Source organism: Artemia franciscana, chromosome 9 (genome assembly GCF_032884065.1).
Source record: "Artemia franciscana chromosome 9, ASM3288406v1, whole genome shotgun sequence".
NCBI lineage: Eukaryota > Metazoa > Arthropoda > Branchiopoda > Anostraca > Artemiidae > Artemia > Artemia franciscana.
The window spans coordinates 39,111,067-39,125,803 of NC_088871.1; the positions used below are offsets into that span (position 1 = coordinate 39,111,067).

The 14,737-nt window shown below is 35.2% G+C and overlaps 1 protein-coding gene across 1 annotated transcript in view; it reads right to left on the reverse strand.

The window, feature by feature from the left end:
- LOC136030821 (nuclear receptor coactivator 2-like) overlaps positions 1 to 14,737 on the reverse strand; it is a 228,908-nt gene that overhangs the window by 10,988 nt on the left and 203,183 nt on the right. Inside the window, exons 15-17 of the mRNA XM_065709866.1 lie at positions 13,506 to 13,583; positions 9,908 to 10,127; positions 207 to 497 (exon numbers count right to left, since the gene is read on the reverse strand). Of these exons, the coding sequence (XP_065565938.1) occupies positions 207 to 497; positions 9,908 to 10,127; positions 13,506 to 13,583 (589 nt within the window). The remainder of the gene's footprint in view (positions 1 to 206; positions 498 to 9,907; positions 10,128 to 13,505; positions 13,584 to 14,737) is intronic.

Sequence of the window (14,737 nt, forward strand, 5' to 3'; positions counted from 1 at the left end):
AGAGAATAAGCTAAAACAAAAAAAAAATAATAAAAAAAATATGAATTACAGTTTTCAAATTGACGAAAAATAAGAAAATTGAACTTAGACAGCAAGTGCGAGAAACAATAAAACTCAGAAATGCCTGTGTATTAATTTCGCATCAGCATTGAGCTTGCAACCATTAAAAGAAATTCCCCGTCAAACGTGGTATGGCAGAGTCTTACCACGAGAAATAAAACGCCGTTCAGTAGATGTCTCCATCGTCGAGGCGGCCAACTCTCCATTGACACGCTCAGCATAAGTGTTAGCAATAAGACCGCCACCGGCATCAGGCGGGGAGGGGTAAGCTGGAATCGGAGGTACATGCGCTAGACGGCTGTCGTAGTGATACATAGGTCTAGGCGAATCTTGGTAACAAAAAGGTGGATAGCTTGGCTCGTAATGGTGGTATGGCATTGGATAGGGAGGGTAGGGGTAATGCGGGTATCCATGTGGGCGGTATGGAGGTGGTCCACCTGAAACGGGATGGACGTCGTAAGGATGACTTGGCGTTGATAACTTTCCAAAGTCAGCCAGCTTTAATCATTGCTACCCTTGTGTCTCTAATATGAGGTGGAGTTCCAGATTCACTATTTCCAGTACTTTTCTTTATAAAAAAAAGGAGGAAAAAGAAGGGAGGAAGAAAATCGCACACAATGAGAACCCTTGGAATTAAATTTCCACTCACTACATTACAGAAGATTTCGACGTAGATAACTTCGAAGACCACACTGCCTTTCCATGACGAAAGTAAAACAGTTCAAAATAGGGATGAAACCTTTTTATTGACAGTGAATAGATATAAAATCATTTAACTGGATATTTCGACCACATATACAGTTTTCATCATCAGCAGTAAAACTAAAAGTTTTACTGAGTTTTTACTAAAGAGTTCTAGTTTCACTGCTGATGATGAACACTGTATATGTGGTCGAAATATCCAGTTAAATGATTTTATATCTATTCACTGTCAATAAAAAGGTTTCATCCCTATTTTGAACTGTTTTACTTTAGAAGATTTCGAATTTTTTTTCTGCAGGTTTCATTTTCTGATGATGGGAGGAGCATCCCACAGTCAATCTTAACTAGCTCTTTTCCCAAATTCCGAGAGATAACCAAATACAATTGACACAATATACATGGCACTAACCTTAATTCTTCGTTTCTTAAATAATACGAACTTATTGTGGTTTTGTCTTTCGCCAACGATTAAACATTGTACCTGTCAACTTCTCAAAAGTTTTAAAATGGTGTTTCCCCGAGAAGAATTTTCTCGAAAAAGAAATTGATGACAGGTTGCTTAAATATATTTCTAAAGTAATTTATTTCTGCTAAAAGACAACTTCATTGCTAATCTTCAGACACCCTTTAAATTGTGTTACGTTTCATTTCGCCTTGTTTGTATTCAAAAGGCCCAAATTTTAGATTTGAAATATCCTTGATAACTAGCACAGAGTCTGCTTACACAATCCGATAAAACGATTTAAGTAAAATAAGGCATTCCTTTGGTATCCTAAAATGTGTTAGAAATGACGGTGGGTTGGTCGGTAGAGCATTACCGTTTTGGAGGAGAACGACTTTACGTTGTCTTCACCATATTCTGTCCGTTTGTCTTACAATCTCTGCTCAATTTGATAAACCAGTGCTAATCAGCGTAATTTGACAATCAGCGTAAGGAAAAAGTCAATTCTGTGGCTGAACAACGCTTGGCCATGTGAAACCATATGATATCAATATCCAGCTCAATTGCATTAACTGATGATCTTCAATATCACGTCAGCTGTTCCATAGTCAGGCAGGACAGTAGAAGAATATTCTACAACATGCATAAGTGCATCAAAAACCGAGAAACAATTAATGACCTTAGACCTGCCCTCGGCAAAGATGTATTCCAAATAAGAAAAAGCCTGTTGGTGATTTTAATTACATAAAAGATCGATATGGTTCATTATAAATGTGGATTATGTAACTTCCATCTGTATCGTGGTTGTAGAGATAACTGAAATTTTTATATGAAGGATCGGTACAGTTATTATGCAGCGGTAGCTAGCGGCCTAGTAAGAGACGATAACGTTCTAAACTAAAGAACACAATAGACCATAACTTGGCAAACTAAAATGGCGAAGGTGATGGTGGCCGCAAAACCGTTTAGAACCAGAGCCATGAGAAACATTGCGATACCAATTCACGGCTCAAATGTATCAATTCGTGCTAATGCAGCTCAATATTAATAGTTTTGTGCGATTAAAATAGTTCGAAGCACAACATAACCTTTTCTAAACTTCAAACACACAGGAAACCGCCTTCCAGTATAATTGTGCGCCATTTTTGCAAAGGTTTATCGTTCTGTATACATTCTGCTTTGAATTCTAGTCAAGGTTTGACCATCAAAACACTTATCAAACGCAGTCAAGACAGATCAAAACGTCTTAACTCGACTTGACTTTTTTGCTTACTGATTATAAACTCCGTAATTTTTAACGTTACAAAAAGTTCAGTGACATCTACTTAGAATATCTTGTAATATATTCCTGGTCTTATAGAGAAAGGATGCAGGCCCCAGGTGTGACACCTCCCTTTTGGAAACCTCTTGATATCTCCAATTTCAACCTCCTGCTTAAAATAGATAGGAAGCTTGAAATGAGCTCCCATAAAGTTGTCTGTAGTGACTATTCTAAGCTTTCTAAACATCTAGCTTATCCTTAAAACATCATTTTTTCTAGTATTTATTTTATTCGTATTGCGTACTTGTTATTAGGAATAGTACCCGCTTTCCAAGGGAAAACGGGCAATTAAGGGACCTGAAGGCAAATATTACCGCAAAGTGCTTAAATGAGTAAAAATCCTTTTTAATGAAAAGAATAAGATTTCTAGTTTTTCTAACAAAGTCTATAATTTTTCCCTCTGTCCCTTTTCTAATTAGAAAACATTTTAATGAGCTATGTGAGCATTAATTATTTTTTTTTTCAACAGCTGAGATAGGTCAACGTCGTTGGTGCAGTCATGGTTGCTTCATATTGAGTATATTATAGACACAAGTGTTTAGAAGTTACCGTGACAAGGTGAAAGAAATGCAAGAGAATTATTTTTATTTGAAGTTTTCCGAGCCGTATTGCAGGTGTTTTGTTAGGCACATTGACATATTACAAAAACTGTGACAACACTTTTTGACCTATCTTGACCTATAGGTCAAAAGTTACAGTGACTGTTTCTGTCATAATCCGTAGTGTAAAGTATTTTTCGTCAGTAGCTTATACAAGGTTAAAAGTCAATCATTTGCTTATGTTTTAAGAGATAATATCCTTTTGGGGAAATTAACCTAATCAATTTGGCTTCTGAGCAGCTCATAAGCTCTTGAGGTAAGATTATTGACCAAAAAAGGGTAAAGATCTATCCTGAGTGTGTTGTCGCCATGAGTGTCCTCCTGTCAAGAATATCTTATACGTACGAATACAAATGTACATCAATTGAGACATTAACATGAAGCCTAACATGTAGCTTGCGTTTTTTGTGAAACCAATTCTTTTTCTGTGATTGTTCAGATACATTTATAGAGTTGATTTTAGACTTTTTTTTTCTTTTTTCATTGTATTTTTGCTGTTTTGCTAAGCTCATATTTTGAAATGGTACTTCTTCAAAATATTTGCAACATAATTCAGGTTATCTAGTTGCTCCCAACCAACTGTCCCATAGCGTACAATCTTTTTTCGTGAGATTATTGACCAAAAAAGGGTAAAGATCTATCCTGAGTGTGTTGTCGCCATGAGTGTCCTCCTGTCAAGAATATCTTATACGTACGACTTTCATATTATGAAGTAGCAAGTAAACCAGCGACGTTCCTAGGAGGCAATCCGGTCCGCTGTCCCAGGCACCGGGGCTTGGGGGGTGGCTGGGGAAGTGCAAACTCTGACCCAATTTTTCATTTTGATTCAACTATTTTTGCATATATTTAAGCCGAGATGGGGGGGGGGGGGCTTTTATTAGTTTTACCCAGGGAACCACCGACGATAGGAGCAGTCCTGCAGTAAACACAGTGTAAGAGCGCGAGAGAAACAACAAACATGGGAAGGTATCAAGTCACCGGGTAGACCTCAGTATTTGAGCTCTATTAAAAAATGATCCTAAAAAGCACTCCTCAATACCGATCCCTCAATATTGAGGAGTGATGGACTCTTCAACAGTTTCCGTAAGTTTGTATGAAACTTTATCAAGCAGTAGAAAATTTAGAGATAATTCAAAATCACGGAAAAGATAATCCATGATAATCTATGTTCTCCAGACAACTTTTTGGAGGGAAGAGCGGAACAAATGAAGCAAATTGTATACTAAAGACTCTGTTCATATTCAAATGGAGTTCTTTTTCGAATGAATGGAATAGAAAAGAAAGTTCGAGAAATGCTAAAATTTTACCAAAAAAAAAACTTTGCATGCATCTTGTTCAGGAAGTAACCAGAGTTTTTGCTTTCAAGAAGTCAAAGAAAGGCTATGACTTTTATTCCTGGTTCATACAGATGCGTTTTTGCACTGTCCGTCAGATTTCATCCGCTATTTGTTGCAAGATCATGGATCATGACGGTTCGACGACTGCGTTGAAATATTCTAACCGGGTCGTTGAAAAAGCTACTCACTGACAAAAACAGGTTCTCTACCCCAATCCATGATTATATTTTTACCATTTGGGTTTGAACGTGCAGAATGAAACAGCTTAATATGAAGGTTGTCCTGTAGTGGCGTAGTGGGCTTGAACTTGGCTTGGTAATATAGGACCCAGAGATCGAACCTTGCTGCGGGGACACACTGCGGGGTTGACTCAGGGACCTTAGTAGTCAAGAAACGCCGTTAATCCGATTACATACTAACCTAATATGAAGGTGGGGTGGGGGTCTAGTCAGCAAGAGCTGTTTTGCGTCAGGAAAGAAAGTGGGAGTTGGTTGAACCCATGGTTAGACGTTCATTGTTTGGAAACAAGATTAAATACAATTTTACTTTGGAGGGCAGGACTGCTAGCCCTAGAATACTTCTGGTTCCACCTTTTTTTTTATGTATTATTTTACAGAAGTTTGTAGCCAATTAGACATTTTGTGCTCATCCCCCGTTTTGTCGTTTTCATTTTATCTGTTCAATTTGCCAAGAACTAGTGAAGATTTATATGCCCTCAAGATCAGGATACAGACATTAACACCGCCAAAGATTTTCCTTTTCCATATCTTCCAGTAGAAACAACAGTCCGGAGAGATAGTAACATAGAACGAATGAAGAGATTGACATATATATGTTTAAATGTTAATCACTAACAAGAAAACAATAAATGGTAAAATATAAGGTTTAAAAAAATACACAGAGGGAATTAGAAAGCAGTATGTTAATTAATTTAATTAAAGCTGGCTGACTATTGGCTTTCTACATATAGGCACTTAATATTGGCATAAATACCATGCACCAATCACTACGGTATGCGCTTATAGCAATGGCTAAAAAAGTGTTATGATCACTAAAATATGGCGAGCATGCAAACTACTAATTATTAGATTCCTGAAAAAAAAGTGTATTGTTATTGGTAAAAAATGTACAAGTATAAGATTAAACCTTAACTACATTTGGTCAAAAAGTATGGACGCTATTTCCCCTCTATCTGGCTAAAAGTATCGATTTAGTATCGGGGATACTAAACTGGTTGAGCCCGATACCCAATTCCCGGTCGAAAACTGGTTTGGCCCGATACCGATTCTATAATAACGTTTTACAAGATTAAAACCATAAGCACATTTCATCAATAAATATTGAAGCTATTGGGCTCAAAAGGGCCATAATTCTGGTTATGTCAACTTCTCAATATAATATACACGTTCAAAAAGTAAAATAATAATTGTAATATTTTTTAGCTGTGTTTCTCAGTAAAACAGAACCTTTTCAATCTGTTATAAATTTGCTAAACTAGTATCATGTACAATAACGAATTATATGAATTATATTATATAATGGATTATGTCATATTTTTTTTTCGAGCTTTACGATTTCCCATATAATACGGCAAATATTGCTAGTCCCCTGCCTATGTAGGCTCCTCTGGTTAAAGTCCCAGTGTCCAGACCAGATCCCTCACCCGGATTCTATTCCGCCACGAAGTATCGAAGCTGTTGGGCTACAAAGAGCAAGCATGGCCGGATAGAATGTAAAACTGGGATAAAGAGCCCAGGTGCAAAAATCGAAAAGGCGCCAAACAAAAGAATATCACTATCCTGTTTTTCTTCTAGGATCTTTCTTTTTGTATATATATATATATATATATATATATATATATATATATATATATATATATATATATATATATATATATATATATATATATATATATATATATGTATATATCGATGGTGATAAAACTAGATTAGACCAACCTTGTTTAACCTTGCTATTTAGATAGTTTCTGTACGTTATAAGGTGGGAAAAAATATTTTGTTTATAGTTTCTACATCTTTCCATTTTTAATATTAATGCAGATCTAATGTAAATATACATTAACTGTGATGAGCCATCAAACCCTTTATATTTTCCCCTTGATATTAATCCGAAGGATCTTTCATGAAAGTTTTGGAAACTGTTGGCCTAAAAATACAGTTTTGGGGTTTCAAAACAACCTGTAAGATTTGGAGGGGCAGTTATTTTATAGTGGGAAAGGGCCTTTTGGCCTATTTTTCGACATGTTTATTTTTCATTCAGTAATTTTCTATGAATCTGCTCATAAAGGAAAAAAGACAACAGCTAGTCTAAGGAATACACAGACATAAGGTCGAGTCAGCCAAAGACGAACGGCAATACCTAAATACTGTAATTGCTAGTGCAAACAAATTTCCACCAGAATTTGCAAAAAAAAAGAAGAGAGCATTCAAAATATTAAGAAATGAAATATCCCCCCTAGTACCTAATCCAGGGTGTTTAATGCATAGATTGAGACCCCTTCTAAACAGTTTGAGCACTATTTAAGTGTTTATCAGGCTAATATCCCAGGAAACATATCAGAATATAAGCAAACTATCAGAATCCAACCCGTCAAATTTGCAAAAAAAGGGAAAAGAAATAGAACATTTAAAATATTAAAAATGAATCTCCCCCCCCAGTACATAACCCAGTGTGTTTAACGTGTAGATTGAAAACCTTGCTCTAAACAATTTGTAGAGAGGGTTGCCATTTATTCCCTTCTCCTCCCGTTTTGTTGAACAATAAAAGTCTATATCGTTAAAAAGCCTCTGGAGAAGAAGTGTCTACCATGATGGACGACATGCGCTATAACTTAGGGGAGCAAGCAATAAAAAATAAAATTAAATGTTATACTGGAAATGTCGCCAAATGCTTTTAGCCCAACAACTATGATACTAGAACACATATAAATGATTTGCATTATATACTTCATTTTTATTCTTTTTCTCTATGCCCATCAAACAGTCGAATAAGAAGATCTAAAACCATTTGCTAATTAAAAAAGTGAATATTACATCAGAGTGGCCAGATCACCAAAATGGCAAGGGACTAATTAATTGAGAATAACCAACACAAAGTAGAATATTATTTTCAAGGAATTTGATTAGTTATTCTGGTATAGTTTCATTTGATTCGACTGCTTCTAATACTTTTTTTGTTAAATGGAAATTGTTCTGTTTACCATTGTCTGATATATATATATATATATATATATATATATATATATATATATATATATATATATATATATACATATATATATATATATATATATATATATATATATATAGCCTGTTACATGGTGTTTTCAAATTAACATAGTTTTATTTTGCTAAAGAAAACAAATTAATAGAAATATTTTTCTAATTTCTAATGTATTAACAGAAAAGAAAAGCTTTTCAGCATAATAATAATAATAATAAAATGATGACTGTAAAGATCTATTATGAATGCTTACATATAACCTTTAAACTAATCATAATAATAAGAAAAGAACAAAATCTTTCTTACGTCTATAGTTGACATACCTTAATGTATGTCTAATGTATGTATAATGTATGTATAATTGACATAAAAATGTTTAAAATAGATGAGGGTTAGAGGCGAATTTACTTGATAGGCCTAAATTCGAAATGCTAAATCTAATTTTCAATTTCAAATTAGCTTTTTATATCACGGTCAAAACGAAAGGGTCTATCTCACACTTCTTCTAAAACAGCTTAAAACTGGGCAATATTCCTAAACATTAATCACTGGCCATATTTAGAGAGGCATATCTACTTCGTAGAAAGCAGTGAAAGCCATGGCTAGGATAAAAATATTTCGATACTTCTCACTCTAAAGCCCTCTTTGCTTGAAGTCCCAACAGATACATGAGGGGTCATAGGAATTCTACACCTTAGGTAATTCAGAGACAAATTAAGGATTTTTTTTCATAATCCATGTATAACATAATTAAGAGAGTCAATGCCTTCTTTTTCTTTATAAGTCTCTTTGATAGAAGATAGAAAACGAGCGGAGGAGACCACGCCTTCCTCTCCTTCTATATCAATAGCCATTCTGAAACTATTAGAGAGACATATTTACTTCATAGAAAGCAGTGAAGGACAGGTTTAGGATAAGAATTTCTCACTTTAAAGCCCTCTTTGCTTTAGTTCTCAACAGATACACGAAGGGTCATAGGAATTCTACACCTCAGGAAATTCAAAGACAAATTAAGGAGAGCAGTTTTTTTCTTAATCCTCGTATAATAAAATTAAAAGAGTCCACGACTTCCTTTTCTTTATGAGTATCTTTGATAGGAGATAGAAAACGAGCGGAGGAGACCACGCCCTCCTCTCCTTTTATATCAATAGCCATTCTGAAACTATATCAGGGCACTGCTTTGACAGTTATATTAATAAGAACAATGGAATTGTGTTTTAATTTGCGGTTATAAGCGCTACTTTCCTGATTCACTTTATTACCCAAAAATGAAAGAATCTTATTACCGTTTTTCGCCCAATAAGACAAGCTACTACAACAATTAAGTCCGGTACAGACGGATGTACAACAAAGAAAAGGCAATCAAACGAATGAAACAAAACGTTGTTTAAATTTCTGAAGAAAAAACTATTCCAGAAAAAAAACCTAAAAAAGACAAATTTGTATTCCCCTGTAAATTATGAAAATGTGAGATATGTTCTTTTGTTTTGGACACGATAACCCTATACATCATGTTTTAGATTAATTAAAACTACAATTTCTTTACTTTAAAAATTGCTTTTTTTGCCTCTAACGCAGGGATGTTAATCAAGAGCATAAAGTTCTGTCAAATTACCTAATCTTACATAAGAAGCGACGAAAACTCTATAAGCATCAACGTCATTCTCAAGTTTTTTTTTAAATTTTTTTTTCTGTTCACATCAAAACAGTCACAAATTTTGATATTTTTTTCATCAATTTTTTTCATTTTTTTCATTTTGATATTTTTCCATAGCTCCATCATCTAACGATATGCCAGCGCCAGAGCTCCTATTTTTTATTATTTTTTTTTTTAAAGTTTATCATATTTTTTCCTAAAGCAACTAGGAAAAGGTTCGTTTGGCATAACCTCTCATCGGAAGTCATTGCACTATCATTGGTGAGATTTCTATAAGAACAAAAGGCACTAGGACACTTATATTTGTAAAATGTGCTTATTTTGTTCAATAATGCTCCTAAGGCTATCTCCCCTTATAATTTAATAAGGAAAAATTAAAAAGGACATAAAAAATTATTAACAGTAACAGCAAGTGATATATACAAAATAAGTTAACATGCAAATATTAATAAAAACATTAATAAAACAAGAAGAGCAAGACGTTGACAAAAAAAATTGTAAGGTATGTACAAATCTGTAAAGGAAAAAGAAAATAAAGAACCACACCTTGTAAGACCTGAGCACCTCCAATTCTCTGACCCCTCGCTGGTTGGTGGGATGGAAGGTACCCACTAGTAGGCGATGAGTTGTCTCCTCCAACGGAAAAAGGTGACTGACGCGCTTGTGGCGTAAGCGGCGTCAAAGGACTAGGACTAGTGGCGGACAAGCTTCGCGGAGTAACTGGCCTTGTTTGGTTGGTCACACCTCGAGGGCTTGTAAGGGCCGACTGAAATTACACCAGTTAATGTATATTTAATTTTTCAATAATTTGTAAACTGAATAAGACAGGATTTGTTATTTTCATTAAGATTTGATATGACAGCAAAGGGCAACTTTTCCAGAGCTGTCAAAAAAAAAAAAAAAAAAAAAAAAAAAAAAAAAAAAAAAAAAAAAAAAAAAAAAAAAATAGAAGGAATTCAGAAGATGTCTTTCCCGAGAAAAGCTTGATGAAGCTTTTAATTTCCAAAAGCAAGCACAACAGTTCTCTAAAAGAGGATTTTTCAACTATCTTTTCTGTTTCACATAGAAAGATTGACAAAATTCCAACAAAGCCCAACTTTCATTTCATTACAGACACTGCCTCCCATCCCAGACGAAATCAACTAATTTCACTGAAACCACCCCTCCTATTGTTGGAAATTAAACATTAGAAATTGGAATTGAACTAGATTAAACAAGTTAACGTATAACGGAATACTATATAAGAAAATAAGAAACATACAAGAGCAATGCACAAGGGAAAAGAAAACTAAAAGAAACTCACATATGGAAGAAAATATTTTTTTTGGTCCGGGGGGGGGGAGAATTTTTGCCAAACGCCGGCTAAAAAAAGGTTTTAAAAAACTTGCTACGCAACTTAAAACTTTTCACATTCTTCCCTTTTCCTTTGCTACAGCTGTTAACTCATGATACGAGCCAAAGTGAAAAACGTAATCAGATCAGAGATAAGGATAATCGAACTTCCCTCCCCTTTCCCCTTCGTACAGCTCTTAAGACACAAAGTAATTTAAGTGGATATAAAAATAGACTGAAAATAAAGAAATTGTATTCCTCAATTCAAACCCTCCATTAACCTAAAAGGATTAGAACAACTAGAAAATTAGTTTGAGAAATTCTTATTTTTCGCTGCTGGCTTTACAATGTACCAATAAATCATTTAATTTTGAATTAATACGTGATAATTTTATTATCATAATAAAAAACATCTTTAATAAAATCAATAAGACTAACACAGAAAGCATGAGTATGCATAATAACAAATCATTTATTTATAATCAAGAAATTAAAATGAAACAAAAAAATTTCAAATTAACACAATTACATATAATTTTTAATTGGCAGCAATAATTTCTGCTATTTAGCCATTTCTCCCTTATCTCATATTTATTATCAAGCCATCAATTAATGGCTTCTTAGCGAATATTAACGTCCCTCGTCATTTTTTTATTTCCTATTGCATTGTTTGGCTTTGATTAAAAAAAAAAAAATTTTCCTGTCATAAAATTTCCTCCTATTTTATAATTTAATATTTCTCCTATTTAGCATGTATGGTAGGAGCTATCAATTAACGAGTATTAGAAAATATTAGTGGCCCCGGCCAAGGCCGAGTTCAGGGGGAGGGGGTTACCAGGTTTTGAAAACCCCCGCCCCCATCCCAGAATTTTTCCCCGACTCATAAAAACGTAGCAGAAATACATTTAAACAAATTTTTGATGTGTTTTTTTTTTTGTAAGCCAACCCCCTAAAAAAAAGAAATCCTGGATACGCCCTTGGTACCGGCAATTTTTAATTTTATTTTTATTATTATTTTTTTTTTTTTTGGGGGGGGGGCAGAATTCCGGGAAGAGGGACAAAATATCTCTCCCCCCGGAATTTTTGTCCAACTCGTTAAAACGTACCAAAAATGCATATAACAAATTTCTGATGCATTTCTTAGGGTTTTTTAACCCCCCCCCCCCGCCTTCACGAGAAAAATCCTGAATAAGCCCTTGACCTTTATATACACACGATGTTCTAAACTATTATGCTGCAACTTATTAAGACCTAAATGTGATGCTCAGATTAGAATCCATTAAAAAAAAATAATAATAATCTGATTAACATAAAAACAACTCGTAGGATAGATCAACAAGATTAAAACATAAAAAATGAGTATATATAATATTAAATTATTTGTAGTAGCCAAGTAATTAAAACAAACAGCAAAATATCATACAAATAGCAATATATAATTTTCAACTGACAGGAATAATTTCTACTACTTAGCCTGTTTAATATCAAGCAATATATTGGTTACATTTTATGTTAATGAGACCAGCTAAATTTTATATATATTCTAGCCAAATTATGAAATATTTGTTATAATTAGCCACCCCTCAACAATATCTGTGAAACGTGCCTGCACGGTATGTCGTTTTTAAATTAAAAATACCTCATTTTTTCTACTTTTGCGAATTAACACCCCCCCCCCCGACTCCCCCAAAGAGAGCGAATCCGTTCCAATTATTTCAATCACGTATCAAGAATTTGTGCTTATTCTTCCCATCAAGTTTCATCTCGATCTCTTCACTCTAAAAGTTTTCCAAGATTTCCAGTTTTCTGTTCCCCCCTCCAAGATTTCCGTTCCCCCCTTCAACCCCCTATGTCCGCGGATCCGATTCGAATTCAAAATAGAGCATCTGAGACATAACATCTTTCTATGTATTAAGTTTCATTAAGATCCGATCACCCATTTGTAAGATAAAGATACCTCAATTTTCACGTTTTCCAACATTTCCGGTTTTCCCCCTCAAACTCCCTCCAATGTCACCGGATCTGGTCAGGATTTATAATGAGAGCTCTAAAGCACAAGATTCTTCTAAATATCAAATTTCATTAAGATCTGCTTACCCATTCGTACGTTACAAATCCCTTACTTTTTCAAATTTTTCCAAATTATCCGTCCCCCCCCCCTGACTCCCCAAAAGAGAGCGGATCTGGTCCAGTTTTGTCAGTCACGTGTCTTGGACTTTTGCTTATTCTTCCCACAAAGTTTCATCATGATTTTTCCACTCTAAGCCTTTTCCAAAATTTCCAATCCCCCCCCCCCAATGACACTGGATCCGGTCGGAATTTAAAACAAGGGACCTGAGTTACAAGGTCCTTCTAAATATGAAATTTCTTAAAGTCCGATCACTCCTTCATAAATTAAAAATACCTCATTTTTTCTAATTTTCCAGAATTAACTCTCCCCCCAATTCCCCAAAGAGAGCGGATCCGTTCCAGTTATGCCAATCATGTATCTAGGACTTGTGCTTAGTTTTCCCACCAATTGTCAGCGCAATCTCTCCACTCTAAGCGTTTTCCAAGATTTTAGGTTTCCCCCTCCAACTCCCCCCAGTGTCACTGGATCCGGTCGGGATTTAAAATAAGAGCTCTGGGACACGATATCCTTCTAAATATCAAATTTCATTAAGACCTGATCACCCGTTCGTAAGATAAAAATACCTCATTTTTTCTAATTTTTCCAAATTTGGAAAGATTACTTGGTTAATACCAAGTGCCACAAAAACAGAGCGACAAGGTGACAGAGAGAATAACACTCATTTAATCTAAATTAACTCACCGAAAATTGCAACTGATTTTGTGATTGCTGTTGGACTTGACGAAGACTAGTGCTTAGTGGAGAATTTAAAGATCCGACCTAAAAACGAAAATAAAAGTAAGAATATAGGAAAAAGTATGCCGGCCAAAGCAATTTCAAGTGCGTAAAACTTGAAAGGGAAATAATAAAAAAAATGAGGGGGGGGGACAGATAGGAGTTGATTAAGGACGATCGAAAGAGCACTCAGAGGCCCAATCATTCATGCAAAATTTACACTAAAGGCGTTAAAAAGAAAGCTTAAAGAAGTAAAGAAAAGAAGAAACGAAAAGGCAAAGAAAACATGATGTTTGCTTCAAACATGAAAAAAAGAAAAAACAAGAGCTAAGAGCTCATATGGCACTTGTGACGAGGTCGGAAGAGCCAAGGGCCAAGAGCTCATATGGCATGACCTCTAGCAAAACTCTAAGAATCAATAGATTAATTTAAAAGGAAAATCATAGGCTTAATGCCAGTTGGGATTTAAAATAAGAGTTCTGAGAAACGAGGTCTTTCTAACTATCAAAATTCAGTAAGATCCGATCACCCACTCGTAAGTTAAAAAACACCTCTTTTTTTCTAATTTTTCCTCTCCCTTCAGCCTCCCCAGATGGCCGAATCGGGGAAAACGACTTTATTAAGTACATTTATGCAGGTCCCTGACACGCCCACCAATTTCCATCGTCCTAGCACGTCCAGAAGCACCGAACTCGCCAAAGCATTGGATCCACCCTAACTCCCCCAGACAGAGTGGATCCAGTCCGGTTACGTCAATCACGTATCTACGACATTTGCTTATTCTACTCACCAAGTTTCATCCTGATCTCTCCACTCTAGGCGTTTTCCAAGATTTCCGTTCCCCCAAAGAGAACGAATCCATTCCAGTTATGTCAATCACGTATCTAGGACTTGTGCTTATTTTTTTCCACCATATTTCATCCCGATCCCTCCACTCTATGCGTTTTCCAAGAGTTTAGGTTCCCCTCGTCGCCTAACTCCCCCAATGTCACCGGATCCGATCGGGATTTAAAAGAACAGCTCTGAAACACGATATCCTTCTAGATACCAAATTTCATAAAGATCCGATCACCCGTTCGTAAGTTAAAAATACCTCATTTCTTCTATTTTTTTCGAATTAACCGTCCCCCCCCCAGGTGATCGAATTGGGGAAACGACTATTTTTAATTTAATCTTGTCTGGTCCCTGATATGCCTGCC